Source organism: Callithrix jacchus, chromosome 22 (genome assembly GCF_049354715.1).
Source record: "Callithrix jacchus isolate 240 chromosome 22, calJac240_pri, whole genome shotgun sequence".
Classification (NCBI taxonomy): domain Eukaryota; kingdom Metazoa; phylum Chordata; class Mammalia; order Primates; family Cebidae; genus Callithrix; species Callithrix jacchus.
In genome coordinates this window covers 18,800,291-18,821,668 of record NC_133523.1, presented here as the reverse complement: position 1 = coordinate 18,821,668, position 21,378 = coordinate 18,800,291, and the positions used below count along the sequence as shown (strand labels likewise).

The 21,378-nt window shown below is 43.8% G+C and overlaps 1 protein-coding gene across 6 annotated transcripts in view; it reads right to left on the bottom strand.

Moving 5' to 3' along the window:
* Window positions 1–12,682, bottom strand: part of LOC100896588 (uncharacterized) — a 29,746-nt gene extending 17,064 nt beyond the window's left edge. For 3 of the 6 annotated variants that reach the window (XM_078361967.1, XM_078361968.1, XM_078361969.1), the window contains exons 1-2: window positions 5,520–5,681; window positions 1,141–1,267 (exon numbers count right to left, since the gene is read on the bottom strand). In XM_078361967.1, the coding sequence (XP_078218093.1) occupies window positions 1,141–1,267; window positions 5,520–5,522 (130 nt within the window). In that variant the 5' untranslated portion in view covers window positions 5,523–5,681. Of the gene's footprint in view, window positions 1–1,140; window positions 1,268–5,519; window positions 5,682–12,450 lie in introns of those variants that run through there. The other 3 variants (XM_078361971.1, XM_078361974.1, XM_078361970.1) reach the window with 2 other exon arrangements.
* Between the last annotated feature and the right edge of the window lie 8,696 nt (window positions 12,683–21,378).

Here is a 21,378-nt window from a genome sequence, read left to right as displayed (position 1 = left end):
TAGTTAAAAATAAAAAATATGAATCTGGCTCATATTCTCCACTTACAAGCTAGTAAGGTGCTCAGAGAGGATATAATAAAATATTCTATTGAATACCAAAATACTAATTAATAACAGAAATTTCTAAATATTTAGAAAATACTCTGAACTCATAGTTGTCTTTTCTTTTCAGAGGAAGTTTCGCTCTTGTTGCCAAGGCTGCAATACAATGGCGCAATGACGGCTCACCACAAACTCTGCCTCTGGCTTCAGGCAATTCTTCTGCCTCAGCCTCCAGTGTACCTGGCGTTAAAGGCGTGCACCACCATGCCTGGCTAATTCTGTACTTTTGGTAGAGATGTGGATTCACCATGTTGGTCAGGATGGTCTCAAACTCCAGGCACCTCAGGTGTTCTGCCTGCCTCAGCCTCCAAAAGTGCTGGGATTACAGGCGTGAGCCACCGTGCCCAGCGCTGCTTGTGGGTTTTTAAATTTTACTACCTGGTACTACTGCATCAAATATTGGTGGTGGCAATTACATTTTCAGGTGAGGGCAACGGTATTTTATGCCACTAAATTGCTGGAATTACCACTAATTTAGAGTGAAGAATACAGCTCAACTCAAGAATTTGGAAAGTTTGGATTAACATGACACATCTTAAAGAAATTCTTTTCTAAGTGCATAAATTCTGAAGATATTCTGGAAAAAGGGTTTCAGAAACTCTTTTACACCAGAATAAATTACTAAGAACAATCCTACAAAAAAAAAAAAAAAGAAATAAAACCTTTAGGGTGTATTATGAATTGTGTATTTAAGGTTTTTTGTTTGTTTGTTTTGGTTTTTGGTTTTTTTTTTGAGACGGAGTTTCGCTCTTGTTACCCAGGCTGGAGTGCAATGACGCGATCTCCACTCACCAAAACCTCCGCCTCCTGGGTTCGGGAAATTCTGCTGCCTCAGCCTCCTGAGTAGCTGGGACTACAGGCACGTGCCACCGTGCCCAGCTAATTTTTTGTATTTTTAGTAGAGACAGGGTTTCACCATGTTGACCAGGGTGGTCTCGAACTCTTGACCTCATGATCCACCTGCCTCGGCCTCCCAAAGTGCTGGGATTACAGGCTTGAGCCACCGCGCCCGGCCTTGTGTATTCAAGTTATCCTTACCAAGGAAGACCAGGTTTCTGTAGTTTTCCAACATTACATCCCAATATAGATTTCGCTGTGCAGTGTCCAGGCAATGCCACTCCTCCAGAGAGAATTCTATGGCCACATCCCTAAACCCCAATGGTTCCTGAAAAACACACACACACATATTTTTACCAAGTGGTCATGAAAGGAATTTTAAATTTTACATAAGGCAATAATATGAATAGATGCTTTTCAATAGAAGACGTGGATGTGGCTAACAGCATATGAAAAAAAAATGATCATCGCTCATCATTAAAGGAATTTAAAAAGAAAAAAACACAATAAGATACCACCTCACCAAGTCAGAACAGCTATTCTTTTTTTTTTTTTTTTTTTTAAGACGGGGTTTCACCATGTTGGTCAGGCTGGTCTTGAACTCACGACCTCAGGTGTTCCGCCCGCCTTGGCCTCCAAAGTGCTTAGATTACAGGCGTAAGTCACCATGCCAGAACGGTTATTTTTAAAAAGTCAAAAAATGGCCGGATGTGGTTGCTCACGCCTATAATCCAAGCAATTTGGAGGCCAAGGCAGGCAGATCACCCGTGGTCAGGAGTTCAAGAACAGCCTGACCAACATGGTGAAACCCTGTCTTTAAAAAAAAAAAGTCAAAAAATAACAGATGCTGACAAGGTTGTAGAGAAAAAAGAATACTTATACTCTGTTGCTGGGCGTCTAAATTAGTTGAAGAATTGCAAAAAGCAGTGTGGTGTGTCGGGTATTGTGACTCACGCCTGTAATTTCAGCACTTTTGAAGGCTGAGGCAGAGGTTGGGAGCTCAAGACCAGCCTGACCAATATGGAGAGACCCCAACTCTACTGAACACAAAATTAGCTGGGGGGTGGTAGCATGTGCCTGTCATCCCATCTAATCTGGAGGCTGAGGTAGGAGAATTTCTTGAACCTCTGAGGCGGAGGTTTCGGTGAGCTGATATTGTGCCATTGCACTCCAGCCTGGGCAACAAGAGCAAAACTCAGTCTCAAACACACACACAGACACACACACACAAACAAAAACAAAACAAAAAAAGCAGTGTAGTGATTCCTCATAGAACTAAAAAGAGAAATATCATTTGACATAGGAAGCTCATAGTTTTGTATATACCCAAAGAAATATACATTATTTCATTAGTATAAAGACATGTCCACATGCATTTTCATTAAAGCACTATTCACAGTAGCAAAGACCTGGACAGGCCCTAAATGTCTATCAATTGTAGACTGGATGAAGAAAATATGGTATGGTCAGATGTGGTGGCTCATGCCTGGAATCCCAGCAGTTTGGGAGGCTGAGGCAGGTGAATTGCCTGTGCTTAGAATTTTGAGACCAGCCTAGGCAACATGAGAAAATCTGGTCTCCACAAAAAATACAAAAACCAAAACAAAACAAAAAACTGGCCGGGCATAGTAACGCACACATGTAGACCCAGTTACTGGGATAATGATGTAGGAGAGAATTGCTTGAGCTGGAAAGGCTGAGTCTAAAGAAACCAATATCATGCCAGGTACCCTAGCCTGGACAGTAAGTGAGACACTGTCTCCAAAAATAAATTGAAAGATTTAGTAAAGAAAAAAATATGGTCCATAAACATCATGGAATACTCTGTGGCCATTAAAAAAATAATAATAATAATGTCTTTTGCAATAAAATCAATGAAGCTGGCGACCATTATTAGAAAACTAATGCAGAGGCCGGGTGCGGTGGCTCAAGCCTGTAATCCCAGCACTTTGGGAGGGCGAGGCGGGTAGATCACAGGGTCAAGAGATCAAGATCATCCTGGTCAACATGGTGAAACCCCATCTCTACTAAAAATACAAAAAATTAGCTGGGCACGGTGGCGCGTGCCTGTACTCCCAGCTATTCAGAAGGCTGAGGCAGAACTGCCTGAACCCAGGAGGCAGAGGTTGCAGTGAGCCGAGATCTCGGCATTGCACTCCAGCCTGAGTAACAAAAGTGAAACTCCGTCTCAAAAAAAAAAGAAATAAAGAAAAAGAAAACTAATGCAGAGCACAGGCGCGGTGTCCATGCATGTAATCCCAGAAATGTGGGATGCCGAGGCGTGTGGACCACCAGAGATCGGGAGTTTGAGACCAACCAGACCAACAAGGAGAAACCCCACCTCTAGTAAAAATACAAAATAAGGGGCCGGGCGCGGTGGCTCAAGCCTGTAATCCCAGCACTTTGGGAGGCCGAGGCGGGTGGATCACAAGGTCAAGAGATCGAGACCATCCTGGTCAACATGGTGAAACCCCGTCTCTACTAAAAATACAAAAAATTAGCTGGGCATGGTGGCACACACCTGTAATCCCAGCCACTCAGGAGGCTGAGGCAGGAGAATTGCCTGAACCCAGGAGGCGGAGGTTGCAGTGAGCCCAGATCATGCCATTGCACTCCAGCCTGGGTAACAAGAGCAAAACTCTGTCTCAAAAAAAAAAACAAAAAAAAACAAAATAAGACTGGGTGCAGTAGCTCATGCCTGTAATCCCAACATTTTGGGAGTCCAAGCTGGGTGGATCACCCAAGGTCAGAAGTTTGATACCAACCTGACCAACATGGAGTAACCCCATCTCTACTAAAAATAAAAAGAAATAGTTGGGTATGGTGTTGCATGTCTGTAATCCCAGCTACTTGGGAGGCTGAGGCAGGAGAATCACATGAACCTTAAAAGCAGAGGTTGCTGTGAGCCAAGATTGCGCCACTGAACTCCAGCCTGGGCAACAAGAATGAAACTCCACCTCAAAAATAAATAAATAAATAAATAAATAAACCCAAACAAATAAATAAATAAAAATCCAAAATTAACCAAGTGTGGTAATTCCAGCTACCCAAGATTCCAAGGCAGGAGAATTTCTTGAACCCAGAAGGTGGAGGTTGCAGTGAGCAGACATTCCAGGATTGCACTCCAGCCTTGGGCAAAAAGAGCACAACTCCATCTCAAAACAAAACTAAGAAAACTAATGCAGAAGCAGACAACTAAATGGATGTTATTATTTATCAGAGCTAAATAATAAAAACACATGAACACACAAAGAGAAGAACAACAGACACTGAGGCCTAGTTGAGGGCGGAGGCTGTGAGGACTAAGAGGATCAGAAAACATACCTGTTTGGTGCTATGAGTGGTACCTCAGTGACAAGATACTCTGCACACCAAACCCCATGACATGATTTTAGCTGAATAAAAAACCCACATGTGTACCCCGAACCAAAAATAAAACCTACAAGAAAAAAAGAAATTCTGGGTGAAGGTGAATGTAGGTGAAAGGACTGATTTTTGCCACAGATAGTGGGCCAGGTGGGGCTGTTCTCTGATTGATTTGTTTGCCTGCAGGCAGATGAGATGATGAACAGGAGGTCCAGAACCTCAGGTGGATGGGAAAAACCGCTTGCTGCTGCAGATTCAGTGTCTGAAGGTGGGGATATGCGAGGAGACTTGCAGATACTTGTGGGTTCTTATTATGAAACACTACGATCGCCGGGCGCGGTGGCTCAAGCCTGTAATCCCAGCACTTTGGGAGGTCAAGGCGGGTGGATCACGAGGTAAAGAGATCGAGACCATCCTGGTCAACATGGTGAAACCACGTCTCTACTAAAAATACAAAAAAATTAGCTGGGCATGGTGGCGCACGCCTGTAATCCCAGCTACTCAGGAGGCTGAGGCAGGAGAATTGCCTGAACCCAGGAGGCGGAGGTTGCGGTGAGCCGAGATCGCGCCATTGCACTCCAGCCTGGGTAACAAGATCGAAACTCCGTCTCAAAAAAAAAACAAAAAAACAACTCCTACCCTGACTCCATTTTCGGCCTCAGCCCGCCAGTACCCAGGTGAATAAATAGCCTTGTTGCTCACACAAAGCCTGTTTGGGGATCTCTTCATTCAGCGCGCGGGTTTTAACACTGACCTCAACTGATCTGCTGGCCCCGGCCATCCAAAATGCTGGGATTACAGGCGTGAGCCACCATGCAAGGCCCCATAAATTTTTAATAGGAGAAAAGTGAAACTGTGAACCCCAAGGGCCAAAGCCCTTCCCATTCAGGAACTCCCACCTCCAGTCAGAATTCTGCCCTGATCACCCTTCTGTGGTCCCTGCACAACGTGGGAGAAAAGCGGCGCTGACGGTGCAGAGCTGCCGAGAGAGGGCTCCAGGTCAGGGGAGTCAGAAGACACAGGATGCCTGGGGCCCGCCTGTTAGCGCAGCCGCCATCTTAGGGCTGAAGCGGACAGAGGCCGAGCTGGGCAAGGAGAACTCCCGCACAGATTGGGGAGCTGACTGCGGCGATGCCTGAGTCTCACCACAGCCGCTCCCCACCAGTTTCAACCTGTCCCTCCCCTCTCTCTGGATATCGGAAAGGGACTCTCACCATTTCTAAGCCTCCAGGGGGTTCCTGCCTTTTAGCTGTGCATCTCCCAATGCCTGAAGGTCACAGGGCCACAGAGGATAGGCCTCTAGGAACTGAGGACACAGCAGCGAAGATGAGACGTGGAGCTTTCACTGCAGCAGGAGAAAAACGCCCGCCAAACCCAGAAACCGCCCTCTTTGCGGCAGCTACGTGCCTGATTGAACAGCTTCCAACCCAACGTCCCTGATTGGATAATGCTTAAGGCCCCGCCCCCAAGACCCTGAGGGACCAGAAGATGGGATCAGATGCTGGCAGGAGTGAAATAGCCTAAACTGCAGCCTTTCAGGCAGAGCTTCCAGGGCGTGGTGGCATATGCCTGTAATCCCAGCTACTTGGGAGTCTGACACAGGAGAATAGCTTGAACGCAGAAGTGGAAGGTTGCAGTAAGTGGTTATTATACCACTGCACTCCAGCCTGGGCAACAGAGCAAGACTGTCTCAAAAATAAAACGAAATAGGCCAGGTACGGTGGCTCACACCTGTAATCGCAGCATTTTGGGAGGCTGAAGTGGGTGGATCACTTGAGTTCTGAAGTTCAATATCAGCCTGGCCAACATGGTGAAACCCCGTCTCTACTAAAAATACTAAAACTTAGCCGGGCATGATGGCAGGCACCTGTAATTCCAGCTACTCGGGAGGCTGAGGCAGGAGAATCATTTGAACCCGAGACGTGGAGGTTGCAGTAAACCAAGATCGCGCCACTGCATCCCAGCCTGGGTAACAGAGAGACTCCTTCTCAGAAAAACAAACAAATTAATTAATTAAATTGAATAATATTCAGTGAGTGAAGTAGAAACAGACAACTACTGGAGATCAGAAAAATGAGGATAACAACAAAAAATATTAAAATAGCAGAAAACAAAATTGTAGATGCAAAAAATAACCGAAAAGTTTCTTAAAAGAAAAAATGATGTAAACATGAAGAAGCTGAACAAAGAAACTAGGATACACCCAATGATATTTGTGATACACACGCAAGTAACATTTCAAAAATCACAAGAGAATTTGGGGAGCTGCAAGATAAAAGTGATGTGTCATGGGGCCGGGCGCGGTGGCTCACGCCTGTAATCCCAACACTTTGGGAGGCCGAGGCGGGTGGATCACGAGATCAAGAGATCGAGACCAACCTGGTCAAGATGGTGAAACCCCGTCTCTACTAAAAATACAAAAATTAGCTGGGCATGGTGGCGCGTGCCTGTAATCCCAGCTACTCAGGAGACTGAGGCAGGAGAATTGCCTGACCCCAGACGGCGGAGGTTACCGTGAGCCGAGATGGAGCCATTGCACTCCAGCCTGGGTAAAAAGAGCGAAACTCCGTCTCAAAAAAAAAAAAAAAAATGGTGTGTCATATATAAGCATATCCTCATGAGATAACCAGTGAATTTGTGAAAAAAAAATTTCGCAGGACAGAAGGTATTGGGGGAAGCAGCAAAGGAGAAAGGAATTACAGAGTGCCTACATAAATTGATTATGAGTAACATATAAACTGGGAACTGTGGGAGGCCTCTAGGGAGGCAAACTTCTCCATGCCTCATGTTCCAGTGCAGGGTAACCTAGGCTCTGTTACCATAAATATCGTGCTCAAATAGTGTGAGAGATCAGAGTTCAGGGCCTTCACTGTCTCCAGTAAAAAGTGATGGCCCCCTGGTCCCACTCTCTGTACCCTTAATCTGTCTTTTTCTTATTCCTGTGTCGCTACTAAACGTGGGGTACCCACAGGTGATGTGGGGGCTGGTTCCCTACAGAGGAAAACAGTTTGATTTTTCTTTTTTTTTTTTTTGAGACAGAGTTTCGCTGTTGTTACCCAGGCTGGAGTGCAATGGTGCGATCTTGGCTCACCGCAACCTCTGCCTCCTGGGTTCAAGCAATTCTCCTGCTCCAGCCTCCTAAGTAGCGGGGACTACAGGCGCACACCACCATGCCCAGCTAATTTTTGTATTTTTAGTAGAGACAGGGTTTCACCTTGTTGACCAGGAAGGTCTCGATCTCTTGACCTCGTGATCCACCCGCCTCGGCCTCCCAAAGTGCTGGGATTATAGGCATGAGTCACCACACCCGGCCTGATATTGTTAAAGTTACAAGAAAACAAAAAAGCTGTCAAGTGAGAATAACATCATCAGGAAAGTGGTACTACCAAATAAAAAGAAGTCCTTCCAAAATAACAAAATTCTGAGGAAGTATATTGGCATTGCATATGCCCTGCATATCAAAGATGCTGAATGAGGCTGGGCACAGTGGCTCATGCTTGTAATCCTAGCACTTTGGGAGGGCTAGTCAGGTGGATCACCTGAGGCCGGCAGTTCGAGATCAGCCTGACCAACATGGAGAAACCCCCGTCTCTACTAAAAATACAAAATTAGCTTGGTGTGGTGGCATGCGCTTGTAATCTCAGCTACTCTAGAGGCTGAGACAGGAGAATCACTTGAACCAGGGAGGTGAACGTTGCAGTGAGCTGAGAACTCACCATTACACTTCAGCCTGGGTGACACGAGCTAAATTCTGTCTCAAAAAAAAAAAAAGAAAGAAAGAAAAAACAAAAAGATGTTGAATGAGTTTATTCCACTGAAAATAACATATTGCAAGAAGACAACACATAATTATATGAAAATATATAGGTTTCTGGGACAGATATGCATGTTCACAAAAATGGAATTTCTTAACATTATTATAATGGTGCAGAAAACATTTTAAATTATCTTTAAAATTTAAAAGATAAAAGTATAGAAATTATTCTAAACATCTTTTAATGAATATAAAACATAAAAATATAATTAGGAAAATCAATGAAGTTGAGAGCAGATGTAATGATAAAGAATTTTTGTATGCAACTGAAGTTGATTTTTTTTTACCACATTCAAATATATTGTTGGATCTTTCAAATATTTATTTTATTATTTATTTATTTATTTATTTTGAGAGTAAGTCTTCTGTTGTCCAGGCTGGAGTGCAATGACGCAATCCTGGCTCACTGCAAATTCTGCCTGCTGGGTTCCAGGGATTTTCCTGCCTCAGCCTCCTGAGTAGATGGGATTACAGGTGCCTGCCACCACATCCAACTAATTTTTGTGTTTTCTGTGAAGACAGGGTCCCACAATGTTGTCCAGGCAGGTCTCAAACTTCTGAACTCAGGTGATCCACCCGCCTCGGCCTCCCAAAGTGCTGGGATTACAGGTATGAGCCACTGCAACCAGCCTTCCAAAGGTTTTATGTAATCCCCTAAGGTACCACTAAAAAAAAATCTGTATAGACACACAAAATAAAATAAGAAAAAAATTGAAAGAATACCAATATAAAAAATTTTAAAAACACACACACAAAAAAAGAAAGAGAAAATGAGAGACGAAGATAAAAGAATCAGATAAAACAATAAAATAACATTGGTAAGTTTTTATCTTTCAGAAAACTATTTATATAAAGAGAATTATCCTTCCAATCAAGAGACACATTTTAATAAAAAGGTTTATTAAAAAATATTAAAAATCAAGATTCAGCTTGCCTTTCTACAAGAGTCAATTGAGATCTAATGATAAAAAAAGACTGCAAGTGGCAAGACAGAAGTAGAAATTTCATGTAAATATTAACAACATGAGAGCAGAAGAGGTCAAAATAATATTACACAAGGTACATCTTAAGTTAAAATTGCCACATTTTGGCTGGGCGCTGTGGCTCAAGCCTGTAATCCCAGCACTATGGGAGGCTGAGGTGGGTGGATCACGAGGTCAAGAAATCGAGACCATCCTGGTCAATGTGGTGAAACCCCGTCTCTACTAAAAATACAAAAAATTAGCTGGGCACGGAGGCGCATGCCTGTAATCCCAGCTACTCAGGAGGCTGAGGCAGGAGAAAGTGCCTGAACCCAAGAGGCGGAGGTTGCGGTGAGCCGAGATTGCGCCATTGCACTCCAGCCTGGGTAACAAGAGCGAAACTCCGTCTCAAAAAAAAAAAAAAAAAAAAATTGTCACATTTTATAAAATGTATCTTAAAACTTCAAAAAGACAAAAAAGGACATTAAACAATATATAGATTCATTCACTGGGAACCTATGACAAATTTGTTTATACATATGTGTATCCTATATGTGTGTCTCAAATTAGAATTTCAAATATATACAGCAAATACTAACAAAAGTGAATAAACACAGAGAGAACAATATAATTACCGTAGGATATTTCAATACCCCACTATCTGTAATAATAATAAGACAGAATATTAATAAAGAAACAGAGGACTAGAAGGCATTGAAAAACAATTCCTAATGAAGGTATAGGGAACACTCCTCAACAACATCAGGATACACAGCCTTCTCAATAGCTCATACAGCATTCTCCTTTACAGACCATCTGCTAGGCTAAAAACAAGTCTTAACACACTTTTTAAAACTGAAATTTTGGCCGGGCGCTGTGGCTCACACCTGTTATTCCAGCACTTTGGGAGGCTGAAGGTGGGTGATTCACAAGCCCTGAGATTGAGACCATCCGGTACAACACGGTGAAACTCTGTCTCTACTAAAAAAAAAAAAATACAAAAAATTAGAAGGGCGTGGTGGCATGTACCTGTAATGCCAGTTACTCAGGAGGCTAAGGTAGGAGAATCGCTTGAACCACAGAGTATAAAACACTAATATAAATAATTAATAAATTTACAAATATATAGAAATTATACAATACACTCTTTTTTTTTTTTTTTTTTTTGAGACGGAGTTTCGCTCTTGTTACCCAGGCTGAAGTGCAATGGCGGAATCTCGGCTCACCGCAACCTCCATCCCTTGGGTTCAGGCAATTCTCCTGCCTCAGCCTCCCGAGTAGCTGGGATTACAGGCATGCACCACCATGCCCAGCTAATTTTTTGTATTTTTAGTAGAGACGGGGTTTCACCACATTGACCAGGATGGTCTCGATCTGTTGACCTCGTGATCCACCCTCCTCAGCCTCCCAAAGTGCTGGGATTACAGGCTTGAGCCATTGCGCCGGGCCCTACACTATGCTCTTGAGCATGCACTTGTTAAAATGACTGGGCTGGGTGTGGCAACTCACGCCTGTAATCCCAGGACTTTGTGAGGCCGAGGCGGGTGAATTTAACACCATCTCAAAAACAAAAAATCAAAATAGAAGTAATATTGTGAAGATGTCTATACTGCTCAATTTAATCTACAGATTTCATGCAATGTTTTTCAAATTTCTCATCGCATTTTTGAAGAAATAAAAACAGCTAATCCAAAAGTATGTGGAATCTAAAGAGACAATGAAGTATGCAGCAATCTTCAAGAAAAGAAACAATATTGGAGGCATTACAATTTCTGATTTCAAAACACATCCAAAACCTACAGAATCAAAACAATTTGGTATGAGTATAAAGATGAAAAAGTAGGCCAGGCGCGGTGGCTCACGCCTATAATCCCAGCATTTTGGGAGGCAGAGGCAGGTGGATTACGAGGTCAAGAGATCGAGACCATCCTGGTCAACAAGGTGAAACCCCGTCTCTACTAAAAATACAAAAATTAGCTGGGCATGGTGGCGCGAGCCTGTAATCCCACCTACTCAGGAGGCTGAGGCAGGAGAATTGCCTGAACCCAGGAGGCGGAGGTTGCGGTGAGCCGAGATTGTACCATAGCATTCCAGTCTGGGTAACAACAGTGAAACTCCGTCTCAAAAAAAAAAAAAAGATGAAAAAGTAGACTAATAAAAGAGAATCCACTACATACATTATACTAACTTTCACATAATTATTGCAGCATTGTTACTGAAAGCCAACAGGTAAAAAGAATGCAAATTTCTGTCACCGAATCATTCAGTAGATACAAAAATACTGAAATATCACTCAGATTTCAAAAAGCAAACAATATTTTAATGACTAAGATAAATATTGATGACATGCAAAATCAAATGAGTCAGCCACAAAAAAACAGATTGTATGAGATACACAAAACAGTTATCCTCTTAGAAACAGAAAACAGAGTGACATTTGAAAAGTGCCAAAAAATGGGAAGAATTGGTAGTTGTTTAACGTGTATTGAGCTTTAGCTTTTCAAGAAAAACCATTCTAGTGATATGTTGCATAACAATGTGAATATAATTAACATGACCAAACTGAATATTTATTTATTTATTTATTTAAAGACGGAGTTTCGCTCTTGTTACCCAGGCTGGAGTGAAATGGCGCGATCTCGGCCCACCGCAATTTCCACCTCCTGGGTTCAGGCAATTCTCCTGCCTCAGCCTCCTGAGTAGCTGGGATTACAGGCACGCGCCACCATGCCCAGCTAATTTTTTGTATTTTTAGTAGAGATGGGGTTTCACCATGTTGACCAGGATGGTCTCGATCTCTTGACCTAGTGATCCACCCGCCTCAGCTTCCCAAAGTGCTGGGATTACGGGCGTGACCCACCGTGCCCGGCCCCAAACTGAATATTTAGAAATATATGTATATTTATGTTTGCTTGTTTTTTGTTTTGTGATAGAGTCTCCCTCTTGTCACCCAGGCTGGAGTGGAGTACCAGACTGGAGTGCAGTGGCACAATCTCAGCTCACTGCAACCTCCACCTCCCGGGTTCGAGAGATTCCCCTGCCTCAGTCTAGTGAGTAGCTGGGACTACATGCAAGCACCAGCACGCCCGGCTAATTTTTTGTATTTTAGTAGAGACGCGGTTTGACCGTGGGTGGAAAGTCTCATAAGTGTTGAAGCAGGAGGCTGAAGACTCAGTCACTTCCTGTTTCATAAATAGACTATAGAAAGAAGAATACAGTGAAGAATAAGTATCATGATCTTATTGAATATTTAGCCTTGATTAAAGATTTCTTGTACTTTATGCATAATTATCTAGGAACGATCAGGCTGTGATCAGAAACTGATGAGGGACACCATGGGATGTGGCCACGAGGCAAGAGCATTAATACCTGTGGAACATTGACAAGTGGCGATCAGCACGAACAACCTGAATGCCGAATCCAAGCCCTCTATTACACCCGCGTAGAGGTTGCTCACTGGTGTCTAAAATCTGTGCGGTGGCGCCAGTGCTTGAAGAAGCGCCAGCTATTTAGCAGACTATGGAAGGGAACATCCCCTGTCCTTGGGTGAGCTGGAGAACACTCCATTCCCCACGCTCTTGTGGAAGGACTGATAGCAGTCAGCTCAACCCGCAGTTACCCCGGGAATTAATTGTCTCTTTGTGATGCTGTGCTATATCGGTCACAATCTGGGTCTACTTTCACTCCCTGCCTCTGTACCTGGTTCCGCTTTTGTTGATATCAGTAAGAGAAGCATAATTATTGAAGCCTTTGATCTTACTTGAAAGCAGCAACACGAAGTGCTGACGCATTTTGTCTCCCCCTGCTTCCGCTACTTGAAAGCCCTGAGCCCCTTCATCCTTAGACACGTGATTTGCTTGACCCTATCAGTAACTGTGGATGGCTCATCCTATTTACGGTGCCCTCCTACTTTGTATCCAATAAAAGTCAGAGTGTCCAGGCACTCGGGGCCACTGCCGGTCTCGAGAACTGGTGGCAGTGGACCCCTGGACCCAACTTTTTTCCTCGCTCTCAGTGTATTGTGTCTTTATTTCTACAGTCTCTCATCTCCGCACCGGTAGAGAACACTGTTTAGATATATCAGGGCTAGACCCTACATTTCACCATATGGTCTTGAGTTCCTGAGCTCATAATCCACCCGAGTCAACCTCCCAAACTGTTAGGATTACACGTGCGAGCCACCGTACCTGGCATAGAAATATTTTATTATAAATTTTGTTGTGTTTTGACACATAACACATTTTATGTTTTTTTTGACACGTAACACATAAGTAAAAATAATAATACCTAAGAGTGATACAGAATTATTTTAGATTTTAAATTCTCTTCAAATACAAAAGTGTTTTTCTCTCACACAAAAATAATATAGGTTCACAAATAAATAGATGTTGAAATTAGGAGAATTTTCATGACTACTCACCAAGACAGGTCTAAAAAACTGTTAGAGGCCGGGCGCGGTGGCTCACGCCTGTAATCCCAGCACTTTGGGAGGCCGAGGCGGGCGGATCACCTGAGGCCAGGAATTCGAGACCAGCCTGACCAAGATGGTGAAACCCCCTCTTAAAAGGCTGAGACATGAAAATCACTTGACCGGGAGGCGGAAGTTGCAGTGAGCTGAGATCACACCATTGTACTCCAGCCTGGTAAACAAGAGTGAAACGTCTTTTTTTTTTTTTTTGAGACTGAATCTTGGATCACTGCAATCTCTGCCTCTTGGATTCAAGCGATTCTTCTGCCTCAGTCTATCGAGTAGCTGGGACCAGAGGTGCATGCCACTACGCCCGGCTAATTTTTGTATTTTAGTAGAGACGGGGTTTCACCACGTTGGTCAGGATGGTGTTGATCTCTTGACCTCGTGATCTGCCCACCTTGGCCTCCCAAAGTGCTGGGATTACAGGCCTGAGCCACCGCTCCCAGCCTAGTGAAACTTCATCTAAAAAAAAAAAAAAAAAAACTGTTTAAACAAACTTACGCAACAAATATACAAGTGACACAAAAATACAGTTAGTTGTTTTGAAACTCCATTTCAAAAATAAAAACCGTTACAACAAACCTACAGAACAAATACACGAGTGACATAAAATATAGGGAAATTTGTACAGGCAAATAAACACAGAAATAATTATATTGACAATAGATATATGGCTTATTTATAATTTCGCTTCAGCACTTTGGGAGGCTGAGGCGGGTGGACCATATGAGGTTGGGAGTTCGAGACCACCCTGACCAACATGGAAAAACTCCATCTCTACTAAAACTACAAAATTAGCAGGGCATGGTGGCAGGTGCCTTTAATCCCACCTACTCAGGAGGCTGAGGCAGGGGAATTGCTTGAACCTGGGAGGCGGAGGGTTCGGTGAGCTGAGATCCTGCCATTGCACTCCAGCCTGGGAAACAAGAGCAAAACACCATCTCAAAAAAAAAAAGCCAGGCGCAGTGATTCACACCTGTAATCCCAGCACTTTGGGAGGCCAAGGCAGGTGGATCACGAGTCAGGAGTTCGAGAGCAGCCTGGCCAAAATGGTAAAACCCCATCTCTACTAAAGATACAAAAAATTAGCCGGGCATGGTGGCACATGCCTGTAATCTCAGCTGCTCAGGAGGCTGAGGCAGGAGAATTGCTTGAACCCTAAAGGCAGAGATTGCGGTGAGGCGAGATTTCGTCATCGCACTACAGACTGGGGGACAGAACAGGACTCTGTATCAAAAAAATAAAAGTAAATAAATGAATAAATAAATCAAAACCCAGTTAACTGGTGTGATGTGGCATAACCAAAAATATAAAATTGCAAAACAAAATTAAAACATGGAATGTAAAACTTACTGAATACTATCAAGTAAATCAATATTTTCATGAAAGAAATCTTAGAATTTAGGGAAAAAATAATGCAGAGGTTACTTGAAGATGAAAAAAAGCTAAGAACTTCACAAATTTTGATGTAACAAAACAATGTAACAAAAAAGTTTATTTTTTTTTTGAGATGGAGTCTTACTCTGTCCCACAGGGTGGAGTGCAGTGGCACGATCTCAGCTCACTGCAACCTTTACCTCCTGGTTCAAGGAATTAACTTGCCTCAGCTTCTGGAGTAGCTGGAATTACAGGCATGGGCCACCACGCCTGGCTAAGTTTGTATTTTTATATGTTTATTTATTTATTTAAACAGAGTTTCACTCTTGTCGCCCAGGCTTGAGTGCAATGGTGTGATCTCAGCTCACTGCAAATTCTTCCTCCAGGGTTCAAGGGATTCTTTTGCCTCAGCCTGCTGAATAGCTGGGATCACAGGCAACTGCCACCATACCTGGCTCTTTGGTATTTTTAGTAGAGAAGGAGTTTCACCATGTTGCTCAGTCTGGTCTTGAACTCCTAATCTTAGGTGATTCACCCACCTCAGCCCCCGAAAGTGCTGGAATTATAGGCGTGAGCCACCACGTCTGTCAATTTTGCATTTTTAGTAGAGACAGGGTTGCTCTATGTTGCTCAGGTTGGTCTTGAACTCTTGAGCTCAGATGATCCACCTGCTTTGGCCTCCCAAAGTGCTGAGATTACAGATTGAGCCACCATACCTCACCACACACACAAAAAATAAAATAACATAAAATTCTAACCAGCAATAGTTGATTCAAAATTATTTTACTTCAAAAAAGAGATAAAGACTTTCCAAAATAAAAGTTGAGAGTGTTCATCAGCACTAGCACAGTCCTACAAAAGACTACACGGGTCCGGGCGTGGTGGCGCACACCTTTAAATCCCAGCGCTTTGGAAGGCTGAAGCGGGTGGATTGCCTGAGATCAGAAGATAGACATCAGCCTGACCAACATGGTGAAACCCAGAAAACCCCCAAAATTAGCTGAGTGTGGTGGCCAACGCCTGTAGTCCCCGCTACTCAGAAGAGTAAGTCAGAATAATCACTTGAACCCAGGAGGTGGAGGTTGCAGTGAGCCAAAATCATGCCATTGGAATCCAGCCTGGGTGACAGAGCAACCTACAGCCATGGGGGCAGGCCTGCAGGCCAGGGCCTTTACTGTAGTCCCTGAAGTGGTTCAATGACTTAGTTTCAGTCACCTGAGCCACAGTTTATGGTCAGTTCTGCCCATATAGAAACCCACACAGTTACCTGAGGAAATGCTATCTGGTACTCAGTGAAAACCATGCTCATCCACATCCTGATACAAGGCCCACCATATGCAAATCCAACTGCCAAAACATGCCCTAGTGTCTGCCCAAGGGAGCCAAGTCCTGAAGGATATGCAGTCTGTCCAAAAACAAAATGGAAATTACAACTACGCAAGCTCCTGTAACAAGCCAACTAAAGGTGGACCCTAGTGCAGACCCAGCAGCCTTGTGACCAAGCTACAGCCCCTCTCCACTGCAAAGTCAGAGGGCATCTCAGCACCCTAAGGGCCCAACCAAAGAAGACCTTTACCTTCTAAAATCAGTTTATAAAAACATGAAGAGGTGCTTGCGTTATCAAATTCAGACACCAGTACAAACTATATTGTGCCCATGGGTCAATGTTTCTATTCTAATGTAGTATTGGTGGTATGTGGCAGATGAATTAGTTAAATAAATAAAAAGATACATTGAAACAGAAGAAAAATAAGTAAAAAGTTGCTGTTTTTATATCATATAATTTATATAAAAAATAAACAGTATATTAAAACCTGTTTAAATCAATAAATACAATCAGTAAATTAGCAATATATAAAATTAACATACAAGTATATGTATGCTTTCAGACACTTAAAAAACTGTCTGATAAAATAAAGAAAAATTAGAAGTTAAAAAAGAAAACAAATCGAGGCCGGGCGTGGTGGCTCACGCCTATAATCCCAGCACTTTGGGAGGCCGAGGCGGGTGGATCACGAGGTCAAGAGATCGAGACCATCCTGGTCAACAAGGTGAAACCCCGTCTCTACTGAAAATACAAAAATTAGCTGGGCATGGTGGTGCGTGCCTGTAGTCCCAGCTACTCGGGAGGCTGAGGAAGGAGAATTGCTTGAACCCAGGAGGCGGAGGTTGCGGTGAGCCGAGATCGTGCCATTGCATTCCAGTCTGGGTGACAACAGCGAAACTCTGACTTGAAAAAAAAAAAGAAACTACTGCTCTCACACTTTTCAGACCTGATGCAAAATAAGGACTTAAAAACTAGTTTGTTTCTAAAAATCATGCAGATATTTGTGTGTCCCCAGAACAATAAAAAGGCAGGCAGATTATGCAGTCACTTATATACCATGAAGAGGACTTTGGTTCTCACTGTAACCTTGAAGGATGCCCACCAAAAGAAGTAGAATCTTTAGAGAATGTAAAAGCCCAGACAGAAAATGTCCCTTTGCGAGAGCAAAATTTGAAAAAAAAATCAGCCGCCCAGAAGCGTTTCCTTTGGCATACAGCTTCCCATTTCACATTTTAAGGGCTGGCCTTCTCTTTGACCTTGGGACCTCTAAACAGTGTCGTCTTGTTGTATTCATTTTCACTGGCACCTACCTGTGGTTGTGGCAATCATCTCATGTCTCTTTACAGTCAAAGGTTTTCTTCCCTGCTCCAGCCAGGTATCAGGTCTGGCTTAGAAACAGCAATACCTGTTTTACTTAAAAATAAATAACATGAATCTGGCTCATATTCTCCACTTACAAGCTAGTAATGTGCTCAGAGAGGATGTGATAAAATATTCTAGTAAATTAATACCAAAATACTAATACTAATCAATAACAGAAATATCTAAATACTTAGAAAATACTTTCAACTTGTAGTTGTCTTTTTTTGGGGGGTGACAAAGTTTCATTTTTTTTAATTTTTTAATTTAAAAAAAAAATTTTAAACATAGAGATGGGGTGTCACCATGTTGACCTGGCTGGTCTCGAACTCCTGACCTCAGGTGATCCATCCATCTTGGCCTCCCGAAGTGCTGGGATTACAGGTGTGAGCCACCGCGCCTGGCCGAAGTTTTGCTTTTGTTGCCCAGGCTGGAGTGCAATGGTGCAATCTCGGCTCACCATAACCTCTGCCTCCCTGGTTCAAGCAATTCCCCTGCCTCAGCTTCCAGAGTACCTGTGATTACAGGTGTGCTCCACTATTCTTGGCTAATTTTGTATTTTTGGTAGAGATGAAGATACACCATGTTGGTCGGGCTTGTCTCAAAGTCCCTGCCTCAGGTGATCTGCCTGCCTGGTCATGCTGGGATTACAGCCTTGAGCCACCATGCCCAGCCCTGCTTGTGGGTTTTTAATTTTACTACCTGGTACTACTCAATAAAAAATTGGTGGTGGCAGTCCGGGTGCGGTGGCTCACGCCTATAATCCCAGCACTTTGGGAGGCCGAGGCAGGTGGATCACGAGGTCAAGAGATCGAGACCATCCTGGTCAACACAGTGAAACCCCGTCTCTACTAAAAATACAAAAATTAGCTGGGTATGGTGGCGTGCCCCATAGTCCCAGCTACTCAGGAGGCTGAGGCAGGAGAATTGCTTGAACCCAGGAGGTGAGGTTGCGTGAGCCGAGATCGCGCCATTGCACTCCAGCCTGGGTAACAAGAGTGAAACTCCATCTCAAAAAAAAAAAAAAAAGAATTCTTATACTCTGTTGTTGGGAGTTAAATTAGTTCAAGAATTGTTAAAAAGCAGTGTGGCATGCCAGGTATTGTGGCTCATGCTTGTAATCACAGCACTTTGGGAGGCCGAGGTGGGCAGATCTCCTGAGGTCGGGAGTTCAAGACCAGCCCAACCAATATGGAGAAACTCCGTCTTTACTAAAAATACAAAATTAGCCAGGAGTGGTGGCACATGCCATCATTTCAGCTACCCAGGAGGCTGAGGCAGGAGAATTGCTTGAACCCAGGAGGCGGAGGTTGCGGTTAATTGACATTGTGCCATTGCATGCCATCTGGGGCAATAAGAGCAAAACTCTATCTCATGAAAAAAAGACAGTGTAGCGATTCCTCACAGAACTAAAAACAGAATTACTATTTGACCAGGAAGCTCATAATTGGCTATGTACCCAAAGAAATAAAGACACATCCACATGCATGTTTATTGCAGCACTATTCAGAATTGCAAAGACATAGGACCAAGATGTCTATCAATGGTAGACTGCATAAAGAAAACGTGGCATGGTCAAATGCGGTGGCTCATGCCTGGAATCCCAGCACTTTGGGAGGCTGAGGTAGGTGGGATGCTTGAGCTCAGAATATTGAGACCAGCCTGGGCAAAATGACAAAATACTGCCTCTACAAAATTAAAAAAAAAAAAAAAAATTGGCCAGGCGTAGTAACACACATGTTTAGTCCCAGCTACCTGGGAGGGTGAAGTAGGAGAGAATTCCTTGATCCTGGGAGGCTGAGGCTAAAGTAAGCCAATATCATGCCATGACACTCTAGCCAGGGCAATAAGTGAAACAGTGTCTCCAAAAACAAAATAAAAGATTTAGTAAAAACATATGGTCCATAAACGTCACGGAACACTCTGTGGCCATTAAAAAAAGAATCATGTCCTTTGCAATAACATAGATGAAGTTGGACACCATTACTCTTAGAAAACTAATGCAGAGGCCAGGCATGGTGTCTGATGCCTATAATCTCTGCACTTTAGGAGGTCGAGGCAGGTGGATCATCTGAGGTTGAGAGTTTGAGACCAGCCTGACCAACATGGAGAAACCCCATCTCTACTAAAAATACCAAATTAGCTAGAAATGATCATTTCAGCTACTCAAGAAGCTGAGGCAGGAAAATTGCTTGAACCCAAGCAGCGGAGGTTGTATAATAACCTAACTTGCACTAGCTTAACTGACTCCATCTTAGCTGCAAGCCTGAGAAGCTCTCTCGAGCCTCTCCCTCCCTACCTGCCTTTCTGATGCCTTTTCAGCTGCCAGTGCAGCCTATTTCTGTTTCTCATGTTCTCGATTATCAAAACCTTCTGAGCTATTTCTAGGAGCTGAGTGATATTTATCCCAGCAAATCCCTCAAGTTTTTGTAATATTTTTCAAATGTCAGGAGCTGCTTGAGCCTACAAATGCCAAATTTATAGCACAGCTATTTTGGGGAGCCACGGGATTAAATGGGGTATAAATCCTCCTGGAGGCCTTCCAAAAACACTCCACGTGACTCATCAGGCCACTGGACAACTTCAGTTGTCTTAGATAGATTCATGGGTTTTCGAGCAGCTCCTTCAATACCTGCAAGGAGATACCTGTGGAAACTGTCCAAACCTCTACTCCAGACAGAGGTATTTGGGTCCCAGTCAGCACAAGTAGAAGGAAAACCTTCCTCTAGGAGGTCTCAGGCTCCCTCCTCCAGCATACGGGCTGAACTAAGGAAAAAACTTTCTGGCCTCCCTTCGAATGCAGTCCCTTCAGATGTAAAAAAAAGGGTCCGGAGAAGCCGCTGACAATCATCCCAGGTGTGCCAGTGAGTCCGGAGTATCGACTCAAGCAGTGAGGTTAGGACCTGAGGTTTCTCAGAGAAAAGTGGGTTTTTTTGGGGGGGACTTCCAGTTGTACCGATCAGAAGTAGAGAAAGGGACATAAACCAAAAATGGGACAGCTTACCTACTACCTGGCAGGGGTGGTGCCTCCCTTAAAGGAAGGAGTGGGGCATTCTCCTCCGGCCAAGGCTGCAGTTGGGAGGTGATGGGCGGAGAGACCACAGGGGATGAGGACGAGGAGACCAGGGGAGTCCCAGGGGAGCAGGAGGCTAAGGGTCGGAGCAAAGGAGAAGTCTGGCTCAGCCAAGGAGGGGTCAGACCAGTTGTTGGGGTGTCGGATGTGACAGTCTAGGCGCCACCAACCTCTGTGGTGCCAGAAATTCCAGACTGGTGGATGCTTAGCAGCATCTTTCCCATAACTACCCCTGACCTGTGTTTGACAGAAAAGACAGGACTGAGATGGCCAGCACAAACGGCTAATGAGGGATTGACTTCCTGAGATAGAAAGTCTGTACCAAGGACCTTGAAAAAGTTTTCACCCAATCCTCTAGGGCAATAAGGGCAACAGGACATGGACATTCAAACGCTAGACAAACAAGACAACAGACACAAGACAACAAAACAGGACAACAGGCACTGAGGTAGATCAGGCACTGAGGCAGATAAATGACTATGGCAGTTTCAAGGACAAACTAAGGGAAAGGGGGTCCCATATCAGGATCACTCAGATGCTGGCGTGGTCGCTCCCCTTACAGGGACTTAGGTGCCTCTTGACATAGGCGGGTCGGTATAAACCTGAGACTCAGATCAGAACTAGTCTGATGCTGTTGTTAAGCCATATGACGTAACCATGGATTGGCAGGTTAGGGCCAACTTCGACTCC